The 23,783-nt window shown below is 51.3% G+C and overlaps 1 protein-coding gene across 4 annotated transcripts in view; it reads right to left on the bottom strand.

Moving 5' to 3' along the window:
* LOC134927386 (ATP-binding cassette sub-family B member 5-like) overlaps positions 1-23,783 on the bottom strand; it is a 328,704-nt gene that overhangs the window by 58,123 nt on the left and 246,798 nt on the right. For all 4 annotated transcript variants that reach the window (XM_063921756.1, XM_063921758.1, XM_063921759.1 and 1 more), the window contains one exon: positions 715-855. In XM_063921756.1, coding sequence (XP_063777826.1) covers positions 715-855 — 141 coding nt within the window. The remainder of the gene's footprint in view (positions 1-714; positions 856-23,783) is intronic.

Here is a 23,783-nt window from a genome sequence, read left to right as displayed (position 1 = left end):
ACACCTTATACACACAGCCTAAAGGTCATTTAATACAATATTTTGAATAACTTTGTGTATTAAACAAAGTTTGTGTACATTGAGCCATCAAAAAACAAAGGTTTCACTATTTCACTCTCACTCAAAAAACTCCGTATTTCGGAATATTCCGTATTTCGGAATATTTGGATATGGGATACTCAACCTGTAGTTATTTTCAAGACAATATTGTAGATGTATGCTGTATGGATTGCATCATTATTATCCACTTGTCATACAAGAAGTGTTTGTTATACAGGAAGTGTTTGTTATACAGAAAGTGCTGCTACAGCCAATGTTCAGTATGTTTTGCAGGTAGTAAAGACACATTTCTGCAGCTCTCAGAGTACTATGGTGCACACAGGCCACTTTACAATATAAAGCTATGCCTAATTGCAGATATACTCTCTAGTGCAGTATACTTTGAACATCACTTTCCTGCAGACTCTTCGTTTTCACTGTGTGGGTGTACTGTATGCATCCTTATTCTATACCCAACACCCAGCGCTGCAACATCTGGCCATAAACCGTTTGAACTGCGTATTGCAAAATGATTGATGCTACTCAGTTTAATCCTGACGATGGATTTGTGATAGCTCGCTCTCAATGCTACTAATGACATCTGCTTTGAAACAACATTAAGGGCCGCACAACCTGGCTTATGACTGACAGCTATATAAAAATACCAGTACTTACATATATACTTCCTCTGAGTTCATCCTCCCCAATTCAATCATTAAAGCTCCAAATCGGTAAGCTGCGGCGTACGTAAAATATATGAATGACTGACTGAATGCAAAACAGAAGCCGTATATATGAGCCTTGCGCTGAGAATTCCTAAAAAATATAAATTCACAAAGACACTGTGACATCACTAACAAAGGAACAAAATAGTTAATCACAAATTATAAATAATGGAGTTATATAGGTAGGGTTGGACTGGCCCACAGGAATACAGGGGAAATAATGGGTGGGACCCACTGGCTGAGAGCTCCATAACCTCTCTGGTCTGGTTCCAGACCATGCACTCAAATTATACATTATTACTCTACTAGCAGGACAGTAACTTGGTGGAGCAGGACTATGGATGAACTTGAGTGCTAGTTTATTTCTAGAGAAACTACACCAAGATTAGCCTTCCTACCAATTAATTTGGGTAGTCCTGATACACCCCTGTCCCCTTCTTTATAAAGTGGCCCTGTTCTTTGCAGTCTACAGTATATTCACTCTAATGATTGGCCAAGTTCATGTGTGGAGTATGACAGCACCCTGTCAAAGTCAGAAAAATATCACGCTGCACATTGCCATATATGCACCTCATGCGTGTGCCCGCTGCACGTGCATGAGCCCTCCCGTGCGTGCGTATACTCGCAGTCGCGTGCACTCGCAGGCGCACGGTATGCGCATTTACGGTAGAGTTTGTGTGCGTCTAGCGGGCGACTCAATCGTTACATATTTTAGTCATATAATGTATTTTGTAGATTATGGTCCCGTTGATAGAATCTGAAAGTTTAGTTAATGTAGCATGTTCAGAGACAAAGAGATCCCTCTTTGTTTGATACAAAGGGTCAGACAGGGGTTACACAGTGGTGTTTAGTATCCATCGGAAGGGTATATAATTAGCAATATTCCGGTGTTGGTTAGAAACGGATTAATCGCTTGTGCGTATAGTTATGACTATAAGAAGTTTATGGACATTTACTATATTTGCAGTTTATTACCCATGCGGCGGGAAACCTGAGTTTCCCTCCCACTTGAGCAGTTTGAAATAGTCACAGCCCACCTGTATGAACCAACCTATGACCTTTTGTTGTAATGAGGAGACGGATTCCTGTGTCCAATGAACAATAAGAATGTAGGGACCATTGTACTGTACTGTGTGTAAGTGTATATAAAGACAAGCCGACCTGGGCCAGCTCCACTCTACTCTTCTCAACGGTTCTCATCACTGATAATCGGGAGCTGGATATCCAGGAAGGCGCATGCGATTGTTTCCCCTTGTGCGTAAGTTCTCTGCAACCATTTTACCTCTTATTAATGTTGTAAGCCATTCTCTCTCTCTTTCCCCTTAAATGTAATTGTGCCACTATTGTATTTTAACGTGTAGTAATTCTGTTAGATATTTATGTTAGCCTGGTAGTGTATAAATAGTACTGTATATTCTTTTGCAATTGGACGTTCATTCTCTCCCTTAAAGGTGTTAGAACCTTAGACCGGTATTTGAGTGTTTATTATATTTCTAAGTGTTCTCAGAGCGTCACGGACGCTCATACAGCTTTTAAACTAACAAGGTTACACTGCGTTACATTTACACCTTATCACTACACAAAGGTTTACAGTATAAGTACATTACTTATGGTATAGTTATTAAGGTTTAATTCTGTGAGCGTCAGCGCCGCTTGTGATCTCCTCGTGGTCTCGAGCGTCCGCTACGCTGGTAGCGTATCATTACGGTAGTCGGCAGCCTATAGCGTGCTTGCCTCTACGCATTAAGCCGTGAGCGAACGTGCCGCTCGTGCGTCTCGTCCACGGCTAAGCGTCCGCTACGCTAAGTGCGTACCCTTACGGTACCACATACTCCAATAGCGTACTGAGTCTCTTAACCTTTTAGAGTGTTTAATATAGGATAAATCAGTAGGTTTTATCAATTGGGGACTCGCCCGCTCTTCACATATCTGCACTAGGTAACTTAAGCAGACATTATCGGTCAGCAAAGGGCGGGAAGGTGTTATCCCTCGTAGTGCTGACCAGATAAGCGTCTGCTTAGCTTAGTAAGGAGTGCTGAGGGAATCCGGAACCGGAAGGTAGGAACAGTACGTTATTGTCTTTTAAAATAAGAATTTACTCACCGGTAATTCTATTTCTCGTAGTCCGTAGTGGATGCTGGGAACTCCGTAAGGACCATGGGGAATAGCGGGCTCCGAAGGAGGCTGGGCACTCTAGAAAGATTTATGACTACCTGGTGTGCACTGGCTCCTCCCACTATGACCCTCCTCCAAGCCTCAGTTAGGACACTGTGCCCGGACGAGCTGACATAATAAGGAAGGATTTAGAATCCCGGGTAAGACTCACACCAGCCACACCAATCACACCGTACAACTCGTGATACTATATCCAGTTTGACAGTATAAAAACAACTGAGCCTCTCAACAGATGGCTCAACCATAACCCTTTAGTTAACAATAACTATTTACAAGTATTGCAGACAATCCGCACTTGGGATGGGCGCCCAGCATCCACTACGGACTACGAGAAATAGAATTACCGGTGAGTAAATTCTTATTTTCTCTGACGTCCTAGTGGATGCTGGGAACTCCGTAAGGACCATGGGGATTATACCAAAGCTCCCAAACGGGCGGGAGAGTGCGGATGACTCTGCAGCACCGAATGAGAGAACTCCAGGTCCTCCTCAGCCAGGGTATCAAATTTGTAGAATTTTGCAAACGTGTTTGCCCCTGACCAAGTAGCTGCTCGGCAAAGTTGTAAAGCCGAGACCCCTCGGGCAGCCGCCCAAGATGAGCCCACCTTCCTTGTGGAATGGGCATTTACAGATTTTGGCTGTGGCAGGCCTGCCACAGAATGTGCAAGCTGAATTGTACTACAAATCCAGCGAGCAATAGACTGCTTAGAAGCAGGAGCACCCAGCTTGTTGGGTGCATACAGGATAAACAGCGAGTCAGATTTTCTGACTCCAGCCGTCCTGGAAACATATATTTTCAGGGCCCTGACAACGTCTAGCAACTTGGAGTCCTCCAAATCCTTAGTAGCTGCAGGCACCACAATAGGCTGGTTCAGGTGAAACGCTGACACCACCTTAGGGAGAAATTGGGGACGAGTCCTCAATTCTGCCCTATCCATATGGAAAATCAGATAAGGGCTTTTACATGATAAAGCTGCCAATTCTGACACTCGCCTGGCTGAAGCCAAGGCCAATAACATAACCACTTTCCACGTGAGATATTTCAGATCCACGGTTTTTAGTGGCTCAAACCAATGTGATTTTAAGAAACTCAACACCACGTTGAGATCCCAAGGTGCCACAAGAGGCACAAACGGGGGCTGAATATGCAGCACTCCTTTCACAAATGTCTGAACTTCAGGTACTGAAGCTAGTTATTTTTGAAAGAAAATCGACAGAGCCGAGATCTGTACTTTAATGGAGCCTAGTTTTATGCCCATATTCACTCCTGCTTGCAGGAAATGCAGAAATCGACCTAGTTGAAATTCCTCTGTTGGGGCCTTTTTGGCCTCGCACCATGCAACATATTTCCGCCATATGCGGTGATAATGCTTTGCCGTAACATCTTTCCTGGCCTTAATAAGCGTAGGAATGACTTCTTCCGGAATACCCTTTTCCTTTAGGATCCGGTGTTCAACCGCCATGCCGTCAAACGCAGCCGCGGTAAGTCTTGGAACAGACAGGGCTACTGCTGTAGCAGGTCCTGTCTGAGCGGTAGAGGCCACGGGTCCTCTGAGAGCATCTCTTGAAGTTCCGGGTACCACGCTCGTCTTGGCCAATCCGGAACCACGAGAATTGTGTTTACTCCTCGCTTTCTTATTATTCTCAATACCTTTGGTATGAGAGGCAGAGGAGGGAACACATAAACCGACTGGTACACCCACGGTGTCACTAGAGCGTCCACAGCTACCGCCTGAGGGTCCCTTGAACTGGCGCAATATCTTTTTAACTTTTTGTTGAGGCGGGACGCCATCATGTCTACCTGTGGTTTTTCCCAACGGTTTACCAGCATCTGGAAGACTTCTGGATGAAGTCCCCACTCTCCCGGGTGGAGGTCGTGTCTGCTGAGGAAGTCTGCTTCCCAGTTGTCCACTCCCGGAATGAACACTGCTGACAGTGCTAGTACATGATTCTCTGCCCATCGGAGGATTCTTGTGGCTTCTGCCATCGCCATCCTGCTTCTTGTGCCGCCCTGTCGATTTACATGGGCGACTGCCGTGATGTTGTCTGACTGGATCAGCACCGGCTGGTGTAGGAGCAGGGATTTTGCTTGACTTAGGGCATTGTAGATGGCCCTTAGTTCCAGAATATTTATGTGAAGGGAAGTCTCCTGACTCGACCATAGTCCTTGGAAGTTTCTTCCCTGTGTGACTGCCCCCCAGCCTCGAAGGCTGGCATCCGTGGTCACCAGGACCCAGTCCTGTATGCCGAACCTGCGGCCCTCTAGAAGATGGGCACTCTGCAGCCACCACAGTAGAGACACCCTGGTTCTTGGAGACAGGGTTATCAAGCGATGCATCTGAAGATGCGATCCGGACCACTGGTCCAACAGGTCCCACTGAAAGATTCTGGCATGGAACCTGCCGAAGGGAATTGCTTCGTAAGAAGCCACCATCTTTCCCAGGACCCGCGTGCAGCGATGCACTGATACCTGTTTTGGTTTCAGGAGGTCTCTGACTAGAGATGACAACTCCCTGGCTTTCTCCTCCGGGAGAAACACTTTTTTCTGGACTGTATCCAGAATCATACCCAGGAACAGTAGCCGTGTCGTTGGAACCAGCTGTGACTTCGGGATATTCAGAATCCAGCCGTGCTGGTGCAGCACCTCCTGAGATAGTGCTACTCCCACCAACAACTGTTCCTTGGACCTCGCTTTTATTAGGAGATCGTCCAAGTACGGGATAATTAAAACTCCCTTTTTTCGAAGGAGTATCATCATTTCCGCCATCACCTTGGTAAATACCCTCGGTGCCGTGGACAGTCCAAACGGCAGCGTCTGGAATTGGTAATGGCAATCCTGTACCACAAATCTGAGGTACTCCTGGTGAGGATGGAAAATGGGGACATGCAAGTAAGCATCCTTGATGTCCAGGGATACCATGTAATCCCCCTCTTCCAGGCTCGCAATAACCGCCCTGAGCGATTCCATCTTGAACTTGAATTTTTTTATGTATGTGTTCAAGGATTTCAAATTTAAAATGGGTCTCACCGAACCGTCCGGTTTCGGTACCACAAATAGTGTGGAATAGTAACCCCGGCCTTGTTGAAGTAGGGGTACCTTGATTATCACCTGCTGGGAATACAGCTTGTGAATTGCCGCTAGCACCGCCTCCCTGTCTGAGGGAGCAATCGGCAAGGCAGATTTTAGGAACCGGTGGGGTGGAGACGCCTCGAATTCCAGTTTGTACCCCTGAGATACTATTTGGAGGATCCAGGGATCCACCTGTGAGCGAGCCCACTGATCGCTGAAATTCTTGAGGCGGCCCCCCACCGTACCAGGCTCCGCCTGTGGAGCCCCACCGTCATGCGGCGGCCTTGGCAGAAGAAGCGGGGGAGGACAAAAAGGCTGTTTGTTGCAGCCTTTTTCCCCTACCTCTGCCTCTGGATAGAAAAGACCCGCCTTTTCCACGCCTGTTTTTCTGGGTCCGAAAGGACTGAACCTGATAAAACGGCGCCTTCTTAGGCTGTGAGGGGACATGGGGTAAAAATGCTGACTTCCCAGACGTTGCTGTGGAAACTAGGTCCGAGAGACCATCCCCAAATAATTCCTCACCCTTATATGGCAACACTTCCATGTGCCTTTTAGAATCTGCATCTCCTGTCCACTGGCGAGTCCATAAGCCTCTCCTAGCAGAAATGGACAATGCACATCCAAGCTGACGCAATAGCTAGCCTAAATATAATGCCTGAGTGTGTATATACAGACTTCAGGATCGCCTCCTGCTTTCTATCAGCAGGTTCCTTGAGGGCGGCCGTATCCGGAGACGGTAGTGCCACCTTTTTAGACAAACGTGTGAGCGCTTTATCCACCCTAGGAGGTGTTTCCCAACGTGACCTATCCTCTGGCGGGAAAGGGAACGCCATTAGTACCTTCTTAGGAATTACCAATTTTTTATCAGGGAAAGCCCACGCTTCTTCACACACTTCATTTAATTCATCTGATGGGGGAAAAACTACGGGTAGTTTTTTCTCCCCAAACATAATACCCTTTTTAGTGGTACCTGTATTTATATCAGAAATGTGTAACACCTCTTTCATTGCCTCAATCATGCAGTGAATGGCCTTAGTGGGCATCAGATTAGACTCATCGTCGTCGACACTGGTGTCAGTATCAGTGTCGACATCTGGGTCTGCGGTCTGAGGTAGCGGGCGTTTTAGAGCCCCTGATGACCTGTGCGACGCCTGGACAGGCACGAGCTGAGAAGTCGGCTGTCCCACATTTGGCATGTCGTCAAATTTCTTATGTAAGGAGTCTATACGTGCACTCATTTCTTTCCATAAGCTCAACCACTCAGGTGTCTGCCCCGCAGGGGGTGACATTCCTTCTAAAGGCATTTGCTCTGTCTCCACATCATTATCCTCATCAAACATGTCGACACAGCCGTACCGACACACCGCACACACACAAGGAATGCTCCAACAGAGGACAGGACCCACAAAAGCCCTTTGGGGGGACAGAGTGAGAGTATGCCAGCACACACCAGAGCGCTATATAATGCAGGGACTAACTGAGTTATGTCCCTTATAGCTGCTTTTTCTATATAATTTATACAGCGCCTAAATTTAGTGCCCCCCCTCTCTTTTTTTACCCTTTTCTGTAGTGTAGACTGCAGGGGAGAGCCAGGGAGCTTCCTTCCAGCGGATCTGTGAAGGAGAAATGGCGCCAGTGTGCTGAAGGAGATAGCTCCGCCCCTTTTCTGCGGCCTATTCTCCCGCTTTTTTCTGGATTCTGGCAGGGGTATTTTCCACATATATAGCCTCTGGGGCTATATATTGTGGTATTTTTGCCAGCCAAGGTGTTATAATTGCTTCTCAGGGCGCCCCCCCCCCCAGTGCCCTGCACCCTCAGTGACCGGAGTGTGAAGTGTGTGTGAGGAGCAATGGCGCACAGCTGCAGTGCTGTGCGCTACTTTGGTGAAGACTGATGTCTTCTGCCACCGATTTTCCGGACCTCTTCTTGCTTCTGGCTCTGTAAGGGGGACGGCGGCGCGGCTCCGGGACCGAACACCAAGGACTGGGCCTGCGGTCGATCCCTCTGGAGCTAATGGTGTCCAGTAGCCTAAGAAGCCCAATCCGGCTGCAAGCAGGCGAGTTCGCTTCTTCTCCCCTTAGTCCCTCGCTGCAGTGAGCCTGTTGCCAGCAGGTCTCACTGAAAATAAAAAACCTAAATCTATACTTTCTTTCTAAGGGCTCAGGAGAGCCCCTAGTGTGCATCCAACCTCGGCCGGGCACAAAATCTAACTGAGGCTTGGAGGAGGGTCATAGTGGGAGGAGCCAGTGCACACCAGGTAGTCATAAATCTTTCTAGAGTGCCCAGCCTCCTTCGGAGCCGAAGGTGTTATCCCTCGTAGTGCTGACCAGATAAGCGTCTGCTTAGCTTAGTAAGGAGTGCTGAGGGAATCCGGAACCGGAAGGTAGGAACAGTACGTTATTGTCTTTTAAAACCTGTTTAGTTTCTGTTTTGCGTACGTACGCATAAGCACACACACCTGTGTGACAGGACGATACCGTACGGAAGCACTCGCAGCTTCCGCGTCCCGTTGACTGCGCACAGAATGGAAGGTCAAGCCGCACGAGGCCTGACCACATAGGGGATTCCCGCTTACCGTCAGTAACCGCCTGTTACTGACTCCACCCACTGCGCTGTGGGCGGGTTCTCGCTGCCACCACCAAACTCCTAACCTGCCATGGCGTTTGGAACCACGGTTCTGCTCTGTATGTGCCGACGCACTGCTTTACCACACCTGTGTGGTGTCGACGAATCCCCACTAGCCACTTGCTAGGCCTCTACCGGTAGCTGGCGGAAGGCGGAGCTTGGAGACGTCAGGTGCTTCCCTGGACAGCCGGAGAACGGGGCTAGGTTTGGCCTAACCCTGTTGGTCACAAGATGAAGCAGTCTTCTTGAGGCAAAGATGTTTATTTGCTCAAATAACCTTTAAAAAGGCTCCTCCCTATTGCTAGGGGCAACAGCATACAATCAAGATGTTTTCAGCAGAAGAAGATGTTACAATACACACTCCTATGGGCCAACTGCCCTTTTTTTATCCCTCTCCAAGACCCCTTACCACAGGGGGTAAGCCCGCCCTGTGGTGTACAACCAATCAATGTTTACCCATGAGCTGTGCATGCTCTGGTCTCATGCACACCTAACATTGTTCCCTATGGACAGTGGGGAGTGGTCGGTCTCCTGTGACTCTCCCATCTGGGAGAGCAGGATACTCCCACGGTGCCGTTCAGTCTGGCTGGGGGGAAGTTTTCCCTCCTAAATCTGACTTCCAGAAACCTGCCCGGGACCCCTCTCACTGCCTGCAGCCTGGATTTGGGCTCCAGAGCTGGGCAGCCTGGCTCCCCGGTCCAGGTTTCCTGGCCACTACGGCTGATCTCCATGGAGCTCCAAGAAACCACTCAGCTTGTTTCATAGCTAAGCTGCTTCTCTTTCTCCCTGTGCCCATTGGAACTGTGAGGCTGGATGGGAAAGCATTCCGTTTTTAGGGAAAAGGTCTGGGAGAATCCATCAGCCTGCACAGCTATGGATTCCCCCCTCCTGGGACACACAATCAAGTAAGTGCATTTTACCTTTACATACATTACATTTAAATCACACTGTACATGTTTATACATTTAAATACACTCTGAGCCTGCACAGGCTCCACATACCTAGGCACTGCATGTTTTACACAATGTCCTAACTACTGTGCCTTCCCTAGCCCTGCAGCCTGGCTGCTAGGGCTCTCCCTCTGTGCTGGAGGTATGGGGCTGGCTTCCCCCATCCTCCAGCCTGCCTTCCTGCCTCTGGGGTTCCAGGGAGCTGGCTCTCCCTGTCCCCCCAGTGTGGCACTACTTTTGTGGCCCCGCCGCACGCAGCGGCGCACCCCCCTGTACCGAAGTCCGGCGGCCCGGGACACTTGTCCCGGCCGCCGTGACCCTGGCTTGTTTCAGCGCTGAGGCGCCGGGAGCGTAGCTCCCGGACCCCAGCGCTCACCATCCTGCTGGGCAGCCTACTTTCACCCACGCCGCTAGGGAGCCGGCTAGCCCGGTCCCCCATGAGCGGCGCCTGTCTGGTAGCCTCGCTGCAGCGTCCGGCGGGGAGCCGAGCTGCAGCGCACCCCCCTCGCCGGCTAGCAGCCCGGGACGTCCGTCCCGGCTGCTGCGGCTGGCCACCCGTGCTGGGCTGAGGCGCTGGGAGCAGAGCTCCCGGCCCCCAGCGGCGGCTCTCACATAGAGCACTGCAGCGGGAGCCGAGCTCCCAGCCGCAGCGCTCACCCTTCTCCCCGGCGCGCACACTCCAGTGCGCCCGGGGCTACACTGACCGCTGCCGGGAGCGGAGCTCCCGGACTCCGGCGGTCAGCGGCTGCCTCCTCTCCCCCGGCGCGCACACTCTGCTGAGCGCGCCGGGGGCTGTCCTCCCTGCCGTGGTCTCCGGAGAGGTCCGGGACCACGGCACAACCATAAAATACATTTTTTATATTAATAAAACACGGCGCCTAGCGCCCACAATACATTTTTAAATCTGGCGCCAAGCGCCCATTGTCTTTAACAAATGGCGCCGGGCACTAGGGATTAACCCCTTCAGTGCCAAGGCGGCCATTTGCCTCGTGGCTGGGGCTCTCCGGCCACACTCCTCCCCCCCCATTCAAGCGGGTCAACCAGGGACCCATGTCCCAACGATTTGGGTCCTGGTTCCGCAGTCCTTAATGGGGTTACCGGGAGTTCTTTGGGGGTTCAGGCTCCTCCTGCCGTGACAGTCCGTCTGCGTTGCTATGAGCCTTGCCTTGCTTGTGGATAATATGGAAGTCATAAACCTGAAGAGCAAGGCTCCACCGCAACAGTCTGCCGTTTTCCCCCGTGGTGTGTTGGAGCCACCGTAATGGATTGTGGTCCGTTACCACCGTAAAATGGCGGCCATACAAATAGGGCTGAAGCTTCTTCACAGCCCAAACAATAGCCAAACACTCCTTTTCAATTGTGGCATACCCCACCTCCCGCGGTAGCAGCTTTCTGCTCAAATAGGCCACAGGGTGCTCCTGTCCATCCGGCCCCTCCTGGCTCAGTACTGCCCCGAGTCCGTACTGTGACGCATCAGTTTGTACAACAAAGTTTTTACTATAGTCCGGCGCCATCAGTACTGGGGCTTGTACTAGAGCAGTTTTCAACGACTGGAATGCCAACTCACATGCGGTCGTCCAGTCAACTATCTTGGGGAGTTTCTTCTTAGTCAGATCAGTCAGGGGTTTGGCCACAGAACTAAAGTCAGGGACAAAACGTCTGTAGTATCCTGCGATCCCTAAGAAAGCCAGGACCTGTCTCTGGGTTGTGGGCCGGGGCCAGTCGCGGATCGCCTCCACCTTCGCTGGTTCAGGCTTCACCTTACCTCCTCCCACACGGTGCCCCAGGTACTGTACCTCTGTCATCCCCATTTGGCACTTGTCTGCCCTGATGGTCAGACCTGCCCACCGAATCCTCTCTAACACCAACCCCACATGGCCCAGGTGCTCTTCCCAGGTTCGGCTGAAGACAGCAATGTCATCCAAGTAGGCCTGGGCGAACTCTCGGAACCCCTTCAGTAGGTCATCGACCACACTCTGGAAGGTGGCTGGCGCATTCTTCATCCCAAATGGCATCGTTTTGAACTCAAACAAGCCAAAGGAGGTGATGAAAGCGGACCGTTCCTGAGCCTCGGGAGTCATTGGTATCTGCCAATACCCCTTGCTCAGGTCGAACGTAGAGATGTACTTCGCCCCAGCCAGCTCGTCTAACAGTGCGTCAATGCGGGGTAGGGGATAGGCGTCGGATTTGGTTACTTCGTTCAACCGGCGGTAGTCTACGCAGAACCTGGTTGTCCGGTCCTTCTTGGGAACCAGTACAACGGAGGCGGCCCAGGGACTGTTGGAGCGCGTGATTACGCCTAGCGCTAACATCTCCTGCACCTCTTGGTAGATACTCGCCTGTGCCTCTGGCGAGACCCGATACGCGGGTTGCCGAATTGGCCTATGCTCACCAGTGTCTACATGATGGGCACGTAGGGAAGTCAGGCCGGGCTTCCTGCTGAACTGGGCCTCAAAGGACTGCAGCACTGACTCCAGCTGCTCCCTCTTGTGGTTACCAAGCTCACTGCTCCAGCTAACTTCCTCTACACCACCCTCACCCTTGGCATCCGCGAGGAGGTCAGGAATGGGATCTTTTCCTGGTTCCTCCATCGGCAGGCAGCACACAGCGGCTACCGACTCCACACGCTCGTGGTATGCCTTCAACATGTTTATATGGTAGGTACGCTGCCTCCTACCATCGCTGTCAAATGACACCACGTAGGTGATGTCGCTTAGGCGTTTTGCGACCGTGTATGGTCCCGCCCAGGCAGCCTGGAGCTTGTTCTGACGTGTGGGCACCAGAACCAGCACCTTCTGCCCTACTCCAAAGACCCGAGCACGCGCGCCCTGGTCATACCAAGTCTTCTGCTTGGTCTGTGCTTCCGCAAGATTCGCTTGCGCTAGTCCCATGAGATTCTCTAACCGATCTCTGAGCTTCAACACATACTCCACCACGGACTCATCCTGGTGGATCAGCTCCCCCTCCCAAGACTCCCGGAACAGGTCAAGAGGTCCACGGACTCTGCGGCCATATAGTAACTCGAAGGGTGAGAATCCGGTTGACTCCTGGGGCACTTCCCGATACGCAAACAGGAGGTGCGGCAGGTATCGCTCCCAGTCTCCTCCCTCCGAAGTCACAAATGCCCGTAGCATCTGCTTCAGAGTGCCATTGAATCTCTCGCAAAGTCCGTTAGTCTGGGGATGATAGGGGGCAGTGCGGAGTTGGCGCACTCCGCACTTCGCCCAGAGACACTGGACCAGATCACTCATGAACTGCGTCCCTTGATCGGTTAGGACCTCACTGGGAAACCCTACTCTACTAAATATGCCTAGCAGAGCGTCCGCTACCTTTTCCGCAGTGATGGCGGACAGAGCCACAGCCTCTGGATACCGGGTAGCATAATCCACCACGGTGAGGATGTACCTCTTCCCCGATCTACTGGGCACAGGTAGGGGACCGACTATGTCCACGGCCACTCGTTGGAAAGGTTCCCCGACTATTGGCAAAGACCTCAGGGGAGCCCGAGCACTGGGGCGACCAAGCCGTTGGCACACATCACAGGACTTACAGTAGGTCCGGACGTCATCCGACACTCCGGGCCAAAAAAAGTTCTGCGTCAGGCGCCTCAGTGTTCGGTCCCTCCCCTGGTGTCCCGCCAAAGGAATTTCATGGGCAACTGACATCAGTTGCTCCCGAAAGCTCCTGGGAACCACCAGTTGAACTTGCTCCCGCACTGGCCTATCCCCTTCTACCTTTGCTACCCGGTACAGTAACCGTTTCCACCAGGTCACGCTCCCTGCCCCCATCCCAGCAAGGCCGCGGCCAGCTTGGCGCCTCATACCTTCCAGGGATGGGTCAGAGAGCTGAGCTTCCCTAAACTCCTGCCTGCGACCCTCACTTTCTCCTAAGTTTGGACACTCTACAGGGGGAATATTGGGATCAGTCAAGTTGGGGTTAGTCATGGTAGGGTCGGTGTAGTCACTCATACTCACCGCCGGAGTTGGCAAACCACTAGGGACAGGAGCATCACTGGGCACCCGCACAGGATTCAACAAACTGGAACCGACATCCTCTGCGTTGCTAGGGGACGTAGGCCCACCAGAGGCAAGGGGCAGATGTGCTGATCTGGCCGCTGTGGTCTTTTCCTCTGGGATGGCTGACGCTGTGGTTGGCGGTTGTTCAGCCGCTGGGGTCTTTTCCTCTGGGCTGGGCGGTGCTGGCAGAGACGATGAAGACTGTAGTCTGGCCGCTTGACTCCGGGTGATGGCGTTCGCGAAGGCAGTAACGGTCCCTCCACCGAGATCATTCCCCAAGACGACATCAGTTGGGAGGCCATCCATTACGGCAACATCTCTTAGCTCTTGTCCAGCTCCCCAGTCGAGGTAGACTCTGGCCATGGGCACTTCTCGCTCTAGCCCATCGGCCACTGTAACTTTTGCAGTGCAACCCTGCAGTACGGCAGCAGGGTCGACCAGGTGGGGGCTTACAACGGTTATGGAGGCCCCAGAGTCTCTTAAGCCTTCGCCCTGCAGGGAGCCCACTTGGACTGGCTGCAGGTGTCGCCACATATTTGGTGGGGGCTTCTTAGCCATACAGGTGACTCTTTCCGTGGAGTCCACCTGTTTCGTGCCACACTCCATCGGACTGACTGGAGGGGGTACAGTCTCTGGAAGCTCATCTTCACGGGTTAAGCAAGCAATCCGGGCTCCAGCACTCGGATTTGGGGCACGAGTCTGGGGTGCTTGGGATGCAGGACAGTTCATCCTCAGATGTCCGATCTTCCCACAGCCATAGCACTTTTTGTCCAGGCGTGGCTCCGATGGCCTCTGATTACTGGCAGGGGCACTGCGGGGCGGTTGCTGGCCAAAAGCACCTGGGTTGGAAGATGCTTGCTTTGGGGGGCGATGAGCTGAAGAGGGGTGTCCCCCTGGTGGTACAGTCTTTTGGGGCTGGCTGCTGGTTGGGCGCTTCTGCCCCTGCGGCCGAATTGCCACATATTTGTCTGTTAACTGGGCAGCCATCTTTAAGCTGGGTGGCTCCCGATCTAGCACCCACTCCTTCACTTCTGGGGCGCACCTGCGGTAGAACTGCTCCCTGCAGATCAGGTCGATCAGTGCGTCCCACGTAGTGGCTTCCGAATCCTTCACCCACTTCACCACGTACTGCCGCAGCTGGGTGGCGAACTGTTCATGGGTGCTGCTAGGATTCTTGGGCAAGTCTCTGAATTTCTTCCTGTAAGACTCGGGAGTGATGAAGAATCGCTGGAGGAGGGCCTTCGCGACTTCGTCGTAGTTCCCACAGTCCTCCGTCGCCACTCCTCGATAGGCCTCCAAGGCCTCTCCATGCAGAGTGGGCACAAGGTGCCTCACCCACTCCGACTTGGGTAGATCGTGTAGTTTGCAAGTCCTTTCAAAAACTTGTAAATGTCCATCAATGTCCCCATCACTGTCTGCAAACTTGGCAAACTGAACTCGTCCTGATCTGTGCACAACAGCTGACAACGGCTCCCGGGGTACCACGGCCTGTGATGCCCGCTCCGCATGCCACATCCGAATGACAAGCATGCGTTCTTGCTCCGTGGCCCTTTCCCCCAATTCCGCTAGCCGATCTGCTAGGGTATCCGGGTCGCCCCCCCTGGGACGTTGGGATCCTGGCCCTGCTAGGGATTGCTGGGAAACATGGCTGTTGTGAGAGAGGGCGGGGCTTGTGGGTCTCACCGGTCCTGTGCGAAGGTCCCCTGTTGGGTCGTCCTCTGCGATGCTGACGCCGTCAGTGTTTTCCACCTCCACCTGAGACTCCTCCCAGCTCCTGAGCGCCGCCTGCATGACGCTCTTGGACGCGTTGAAAGGGATATCCACACCCTTCTCCTGGCATACGATCTCCAGATCATCCTTGGACATTCCGCTGAATTCCGCCATCTTGTGCGTTCTCCTGCGCTGCAGTTACTCCTCTCCTGAGTAACTCGGCTTCTCCAATCGGGTGATGAAAAGCCGCCTGGGATTATCCCACCACTATGCCACCATTTTCTGTGACAGGACGATACCGTACGGAAGCACTCGCAGCTTCCGCGTCCCGTTGACTGCGCACAGAATGGAAGGTCAAGCCGCACGAGGCCTGACCACATAGGGGATTCCCGCTTACCGTCAGTAACCGCCTGTTACTGACTCCACCCACTGCGCTGTGGGCGGGTTCTCGCTGCCACCACCAAACTCCTAACCTGCCGTGGCGTTTGGAACCACGGTTCTGCTCTGTATGTGCCGACGCACTGCTTTACCACACCTGTGTGGTGTCGACGAATCCCCACTAGCCACTTGCTAGGCCTCTACCGGTAGCTGGCGGAAGGCGGAGCTTGGAGACGTCAGGTGCTTCCCTGGACAGCCGGAGAACGGGGCTAGGTTTGGCCTAACCCTGTTGGTCACAAGATGAAGCAGTCTTCTTGAGGCAAAGATGTTTATTTGCTCAAATAACCTTTAAAAAGGCTCCTCCCTATTGCTAGGGGCAACAGCATACAATCAAGATGTTTTCAGCAGAAGAAGATGTTACAATACACACTCCTATGGGCCAACTGCCCTTCTTTTATCCCTCTCCAAGACCCCTTACCACAGGGGGTAAGCCCGCCCTGTGGTGTACAACCAATCAATGTTTACCCATGAGCTGTGCATGCTCTGGTCTCATGCACACCTAACATTGTTCCCTATGGACAGTGGGGAGTGGTCGGTCTCCTGTGACTCTCCCATCTGGGAGAGCAGAATACTCCCACGGTGCCGTTCAGTCTAGCTGGGGGGAAGTTTTCCCTCCTAAATCTGACTTCCAGAAACCTGCCCGGGACCCCTCTCACTGCCTGCAGCCTGGATTTGGGCTCCAGAGCTGGGCAGCCTGGCTCCCCGGTCCAGGTTTCCTGGCCACTACGGCTGATCTCCATGGAGCTCCAAGAAACCACTCAGCTTGTTTCATAGCTAAGCTGCTTCTCTTTCTCCCTGTGCCCATTGGAACTGTGAGGCTGGATGGGAAAGCATTCCGTTTTTAGGGAAAAGGTCTGGGAGAATCCATCAGCCTGCACAGCTATGGATTCCCCCCTCCTGGGACACACAATCAAGTAAGTGCATTTTACCTTTACATACATTACATTTAAATCACACTGTACATGTTTATACATTTAAATACACTCTGAGCCTGCACAGGCTCCACATACCTAGGCACTGCATGTTTTACACAATGTCCTAACTACTGTGCCTTCCCTAGCCCTGCAGCCTGGCTGCTAGGGCTCTCCCTCTGTGCTGGAGGTATGGGGCTGGCTTCCCCCATCCTCCAGCCTGCCTTCCTGCCTCTGGGGTTCCAGGGAGCCGGCTCTCCCTGTCCCCCCAGTGTGGCACTACTTTTGTGGCCCCGCCGCACGCAGCGGCGCACCCCCCTGTACCGAAGTCCGGCGGCCCGGGACACTTGTCCCGGCCGCCGTGACCCTGGCTTGTTTCAGCGCTGAGGCGCCGGGAGCGTAGCTCCCGGACCCCAGCGCTCACCATCCTGCTGGGCAGCCTACTTTCACCCACGCCGCTAGGGAGCCGGCTAGCCCGGTCCCCCATGAGCGGCGCCTGTCTGGTAGCCTCGCTGCAGCGTCCGGCGGGGAGCCGAGCTGCAGCGCACCCCCCTCGCCGGCTAGCAGCCCGGGACGTCCGTCCCGGCTGCTGCGGCTGGCCACCCGTGCTGGGCTGAGGCGCTGGGAGCAGAGCTCCCGGCCCCCAGCGGCGGCTCTCACATAGAGCACTGCAGCGGGAGCCGAGCTCCCAGCCGCAGCGCTCACCCTTCTCCCCGGCGCGCACACTCCAGTGCGCCCGGGGCTACACTGACCGCTGCCGGGAGCGGAGCTCCCGGACTCCGGCGGTCAGCGGCTGCCTCCTCTCCCCCGGCGCGCACACTCTGCTGAGCGCGCCGGGGGCTGTCCTCCCTGCCGTGGTCTCCGGAGAGGTCCGGGACCACGGCACAACCATAAAATACATTTTTTATATTAATAAAACACGGCGCCTAGCGCCCACAATACATTTTTAAATCTGGCGCCAAGCGCCCATTGTCTTTAACAAATGGCGCCGGGCACTAGGGATTAACCCCTTCAGTGCCAAGGCGGCCATTTGCCTCGTGGCTGGGGCTCTCCGGCCACAACCTGTATTTCTTGTTTAGTAGTATTTGTCCGTATCTCATTCTCCTGATTGCCACATACTAGTGATAACGTGCTGAGAGATTTGTCGCTATTAATAGTTAAAAGATAAAAAGTAATATTTAAGGGAATAATTGTAAAGGCACGCACACAGTCTCGCCTAGAAATACAAGGGAGATTTGGGTGGTGTTCAGTGAATGATTACAGTTAAAGATCATTTACATTGATAAACGTGTAGTTGTGTTACTGTGGACGTACTTGGTCTGTGTACACGTGTCCTTACAAGGGCAGGGCGTACGCAACGCAAGGGTCGACGCACGGAGCGTTTATTACGCAACGGAGCGTACGGATACGCCCACATAATACAAACCGCACGATAGTATTGTTTTTAGTAGGCGATAAGGAAGTAACGCGATAATAACGCAAGTCTATCTCAAATCTAAAAGTTAAAGTTAAAAGAAAAAGAAAAACTTTCTCTGTTGCAATTCTTCTGGGTTAGGCTAATACCGAATGAAAGGAATTCTGTACAGAAATAAGAGTGTTCGAATGTAAGAGTGTGTATATATAAGATTTCTCTTTTTTTACGAACGTGGGAACCATAGGCCAGTAGAAAGAGGTACACCAGCGAGAGTGATAGCGTGGGGTGGCTTGGGAGGCGTCCCTTGTTAGTCTCGACATATTATGAGCAGTAGAGTCTGCTGTACATAACAGACCAGGAGGTCAAGGACCCGGAGGTTCAGGTACAGCAGACTAGAAGTAGAGAGCACAACCGAAGAGGGTTGGTGCGAGACCCATATAGGCCAATAAAGCTCAGACTGAAGGAATTCGCAGCCGAAATTTTCGATTCCACTGATCGTTCCGCACATAAGATTAGTTGCTTGTGTGCAGATACGATTGTACCGCATGTGATTGTGTGCATTAGCGTGTCTTGAATATTCATAAGAACGCTACTTGCACATTGTTAACGTGATTTGTGTAATTTTTTTATTTTAAGGGAAGTAGCCTGATCACTCAGGGACATTCCAACGACTGATACTTGCTGGGGAGGGTAACATACTCCCACACGCCCGAGCAAGTAGACGTTCATAGGTGCCCTAGGTTGGGTACGGAACCTCTGGGAACTTTGGTCGCCGTATTGGCCAGCGTGGGCGGGAGTTGCGTGGGCGGACCTCGAGGCAAAACCCCCACCGCAGCCTTACCCCGCACATCTTGGTTTTTGTAACGGTTGCCGAAGACCCTGATTTGAAGTCAGAGGTAGTGAAAGCAGCACCTGCAGATATGGGGGCCAGTTGTTCAGGTAAGGGGCGATCAACCGAGGTTCAGGTTGATTTGGTAAACCGACCAATCGGGTCGGCAAGGTATATCATGTGTGAGAAATATGGTCATCACACAGAAATGTTGTGCAATGAATGGCAAAGGATGACTGTGCATGACGGGGAGAAGTTTCCCCGGGTAGGTACTTTTAACTCAGAAGTATTACAGAATTTAAAGAGAAGAGTTTGCCTGATTAAATCTTCAAAAAGGCGCATTAGACATTATGATTATTTAACATTGTGGCAACAGGAAGGTGAAATACAAAGGGGGTTGGCGCAAGCCGCTGGATCTAACCCTATCAGGAAACTGATAGCCACTGCACCCCCACCACCACACATACCTGGAGAGAAATCGGTTGCAGAGAATGGCACACAAGGTTATGATAAATGTATAGAAGTTAAAGATAATGTAACTAAAGTAATTAATGCTAACACTAATCCGTGCAAGTTGTACCCTGTTTTGAACTTTCCCCAGGATTGTGACCAAGAGGATGAGCCCTCAACAATATCAGCACTCTCCCTAGCAGCCACCATATCAGAAACAGCAGTGGGCATGACCCAACCCGTAAGATTAGTATCAAAGGCCCCTAGCGGAGGGACAGGTGAGGTCGTATCGACTGGTAAGTACGGCACCATACACTATGCTGAAACCATTTCACCACATGTTGTAGAATCTACTCAGAATTATGTTATTGGACTTAATCCCGTTAGGGTAATAGCAGTGCCAAATGGGAAAACTGAAGCCTCAGGAGCAACTCCTGTCAGGAACATCGCCATGCACTGTCCCTTTTCCCGAGCAGAATTAAGATCAATGATGTCTGAATTCCCTGATCCTAGGAAAGACTTAGTTGCATGTCAAAAGTATATTAGAGAGCTAGGAAATTCTGCAGAGCCAAATAACAAAGATTGGAGGACAGTTTTGAGGGCATGTTTACCCCCCAATGTTGATTCGTTAAAGTTTATCGCAGATTGCAAGTTAGATGAGGAAGTACCACTAACAGACGAGTATAATCAGGATAATGTAAAGAGAATCAACTTACAGTTAGGAGTATATTTTCCTGCAGTAGTAAAGTGGAATAAAATCTTTACAATAAAACAAAAAGAAGGTGAATCCACACCAGAGTATTTTCACCGGGCTCTGCAGGATATGGCTAGGTACACTGGTATAGATGACATTAAAACTAATGTACACCACAGGGAAGTAGCTGTTTCTGTATTAATGGACGGTCTAAAAGAGGTTTTAAGGAATAGAATACAAACCACTAGGCCTGATTGGAGAGGTATGTCGGTGGATGCATTGGGAGAGGCTGCTGCTGGGCATGATCGGAATATCATCAGACACAGGGAGTCACAAAGTGATAAGCTAATGGCTGTGAGCATACAGGCCCTTACTACCCGGCCACCTCAGCCCAGAACTGTGACCCCTGTGGGTAAGTCAAGAGGTATAAAATGTTATAATTGCCACAGAGAGGGACACATGGCACGTGATTGTAAGACAAAACAAATACAAAATTCATATCAACCCCCTAGACAACGACCTGATACGAGACATTGGGATCAAGTACCGCAGGGGCGGAGCTATGAGCCACATACAGGGGAAACAAAAAGATATCCCCCAAGAAGAGACTGGCAAATCTCTGAGTTCCCATCTACCCCCACCACAAGTAATTGCTGCCAGTGCGATTCAGGGAAGTCACCATACCCAATAGGGGTGTAGCCATACCTGTAATCTGCAGCCAGTGAAATTAATTGCGAGTCTTGGAAGTGAACCCGAGGTCATAATTGATGTAGCTGGTAAACCATTAAATTTCCTTGTAGATACGGGGGCGGCCAAATCAGTGATAAATTCGACAGTGGGCATGAGAACCACTGGTAAGACAATTCCAGCCATGGGAGTAACGGGCGTAGTACAGCACTACCCTGTTAGCAAACCAGCAGAGATTACAATAGGGCCTTTGCATACCAAGCATTCCTTTTTGCTAGCTGCATCGGCACCGACTAATCTCCTGGGAAGAGATTTATTGTGTAAAATGGGGTGCGTCATATATTGTACTCCTGAGGGTGTATTCCTAGATATACCTGAGAACCACACTCAGGAAGTACAAGATATGCTAGACTACCCATCAAAATTAATGTCACATACTGTTATGATAAATAGGAGTCCATCCCAGGTAGTGTTATGATTCCAGCACTCTGGTCAGAGGAGATCTTATGGCAAGGACCGGAGCACTGGAACGGAATGCTGGGGAAGGGAGTAGGACAGGAAAATAGCCCCTGGCGCCCTAACTCTGTTGTCTCACCCGTGTTGTCAGAAATCCCCTGCGAGACTATGGTTTCTTGAGCCCTTGGCAGCCGCGTTTGAAGGGCGGATTATGTCTGCCCAACTTCGATGCCCCCCGGTCTTAATGAGAGACAAAGGGAAACCCGAGACAGGGTGATAACAAGAGGCCCTCTAACTAAACAACCAGGCCAGGGGCTAAGCAAACTCAAAACTATAATATGTGCGGAAAAACCGCCAAGGAAAAGGACAACCAAAGTATCCACTTGTCCAATTCTCCTACCCGGCACCGCCGAGTACCAGAGAGGACTTGTGGAAGCGGAACCCTCCGCAAATGCTCCAAACACAAAATATAAAAGGTAAAGCGGCTGAGCCGCAACACACGGCAGAGCCGCAACTCACGAACACCACTGGATATAAAACGGTGATCAGTCAGGACTCCAGGGACGAGATGGTAACTCCCGAGTACAGGACTTCTGAGGACTGGAATGACCGGATACAGCAGGACTAGAACCAGACTCTCAGCAACCAAAGGCAGCATGCAGGAAGCTATTACCGGCGTCTGTGAGAAGCCCTGGGAGTGTACTTAACAGGGAGTCCTCCAATCAGCTGTTTAGAGGCTGATTGGACTAAATGCCGTGCAGCTGCCTTGCTGCATGGCCAGAGAACAGGTGAACGCATTAATCCTAAAACCCAGCAACGGGGAACGCGGTCCGCCAGTGGCGTCCCCGTTGCTAGGGTCCGTGCGGCTTCAGCGCGCCCGGCGTCTAGCGTTGCTAGGGAGCCGGCGGCTGTATGTGCACGGCGTCCCTAGTTGCTAGGCGCCGGGTCGCGCGGACAAGCGGACCCCGGCGCCTAACAGTACCCCCCCTTGAGGAGGGGTCAAGGAACCCCTAAAGCCAGGTTTCCGAGGAAATTCCCGAAAAAATGCCCTCTTGAGCCTCGGGCATGAAGATCCTTATCCAGGACCCAAGACCTTTCCTCCGGACCATAGCCTCTCCAGTGAACCAGAAAATAAAGCCGGCCCCGGGACAATTTGGAATCGAGAACCTTCTCCACCAAGAACTCCTGTTGTCCCTGTACATCCACCGGAGATCTACCCTGAGAAATCCTCCGAGGAAATCTACTGGAAGAAACGTATTGTTTCAACAGGGAACAATGAAACGTATTTCCAATCCTGAGAGATCTTGGTAAACGTAACCGAAAGGCAACTGGGTTGACTCTTTTAATAATAAGAAATGGCCCAATAAATTTGGGTCCCAATCTAGCCGAGGATTGTCGAAGCCTGATGTTACGAGTCGACAACCATACCCTATCTCCCACCTTAAAAGTGCAAGGACGTCAGAGCCTGTCAGAAAATTTCTTCTCTCGAAAGGCCGCTTTTCTGAGAGCAAGGTGCACTTTTTTCCAAATGGCTCTGAGATGGGAGGTTAAGGTTAGCGAGGAGACTGAGGAATGATGAAAAAAAGAATTAGCTCTGGGGTGAAAACCAAAAACTGAAAAGAATGGAGACTCTTTAGTGGAGGAATGACAAGAATTATTGTAAGCATACTCCGCCAACGGAAGAAACTCGGACCAATCATTCTGGAGTTTGGCAGAATACAAGTGCAAATACTGTTTCAATGATTGGTTAACTCGCTCGGTTTGCCCGTTGGATTGTGGGTGGTAACCGGATGTTAACGACAATTTCATCTTTAATGAGGCACAAAAACATTTCCAGAATTGTGCGATGAATTGTGGACCCCGATCATAAACAATATCAGTAGGCAACCCATGAAGTCTGAAAACATGGCGGAGAAACAAAACTGCCAACCCTTGGGCAGAAGGCAATCGGGGGAGAGCAATAAAATGAGCCATCTTGCTAAAACGGTCCACTACCACCCATATGACTCGGAATCCGGCTGAAAGGGGAAGGTCAACCACAAAATCCATGGAAATATGAGACCATGGCCTGAGAGGAACATTTAAGGGCATAAGTTGCCCGATAGGCAAGGAACGGGGAACCTTATGCTGTGCACAAACCTGACATGAATAAACAAACTCCTTAACGTCTTTAGAAAGACCAGGCCACCATACTGAGCGAGAGACTAACTCCAAAGTCTTAGAGATTCCCGGATGCCCGGAAACTTTGTTATCATGGAATTCCGTTAAAACAGTAGCTCTCAAAAACTCAGGGACGTAAAGACGACCAGCAGGAGTATTTCCAGGAGCTTGGTGTTGAAGCTGTTTTAACTGGGTAAATAAATCTTGTGTGAGGCCTGCCCAGATGACCGAAGATGGAAGTATGGGAGTAACAGGACTGTTATTGTGAACCGGAAGAAAGCTGCGTGACAGGGCATCAGCCTTAGTATTCTTGGAACCAGGCCTGAAAGTGATTATAAATTTGAAACGAGTAAAAAATAAAGCCCAACGTGCCTGCCGGGCATTAAGCCGTTTAGCCGATTCGATGTATTGCAGGTTTTTATGGTCAGTTAATAC

Source organism: Pseudophryne corroboree, chromosome 5 (genome assembly GCF_028390025.1).
Source record: "Pseudophryne corroboree isolate aPseCor3 chromosome 5, aPseCor3.hap2, whole genome shotgun sequence".
Classification (NCBI taxonomy): Eukaryota; Metazoa; Chordata; class Amphibia; order Anura; family Myobatrachidae; genus Pseudophryne; species Pseudophryne corroboree.
This window is presented reverse-complemented; position numbering and strand designations above follow the sequence as displayed.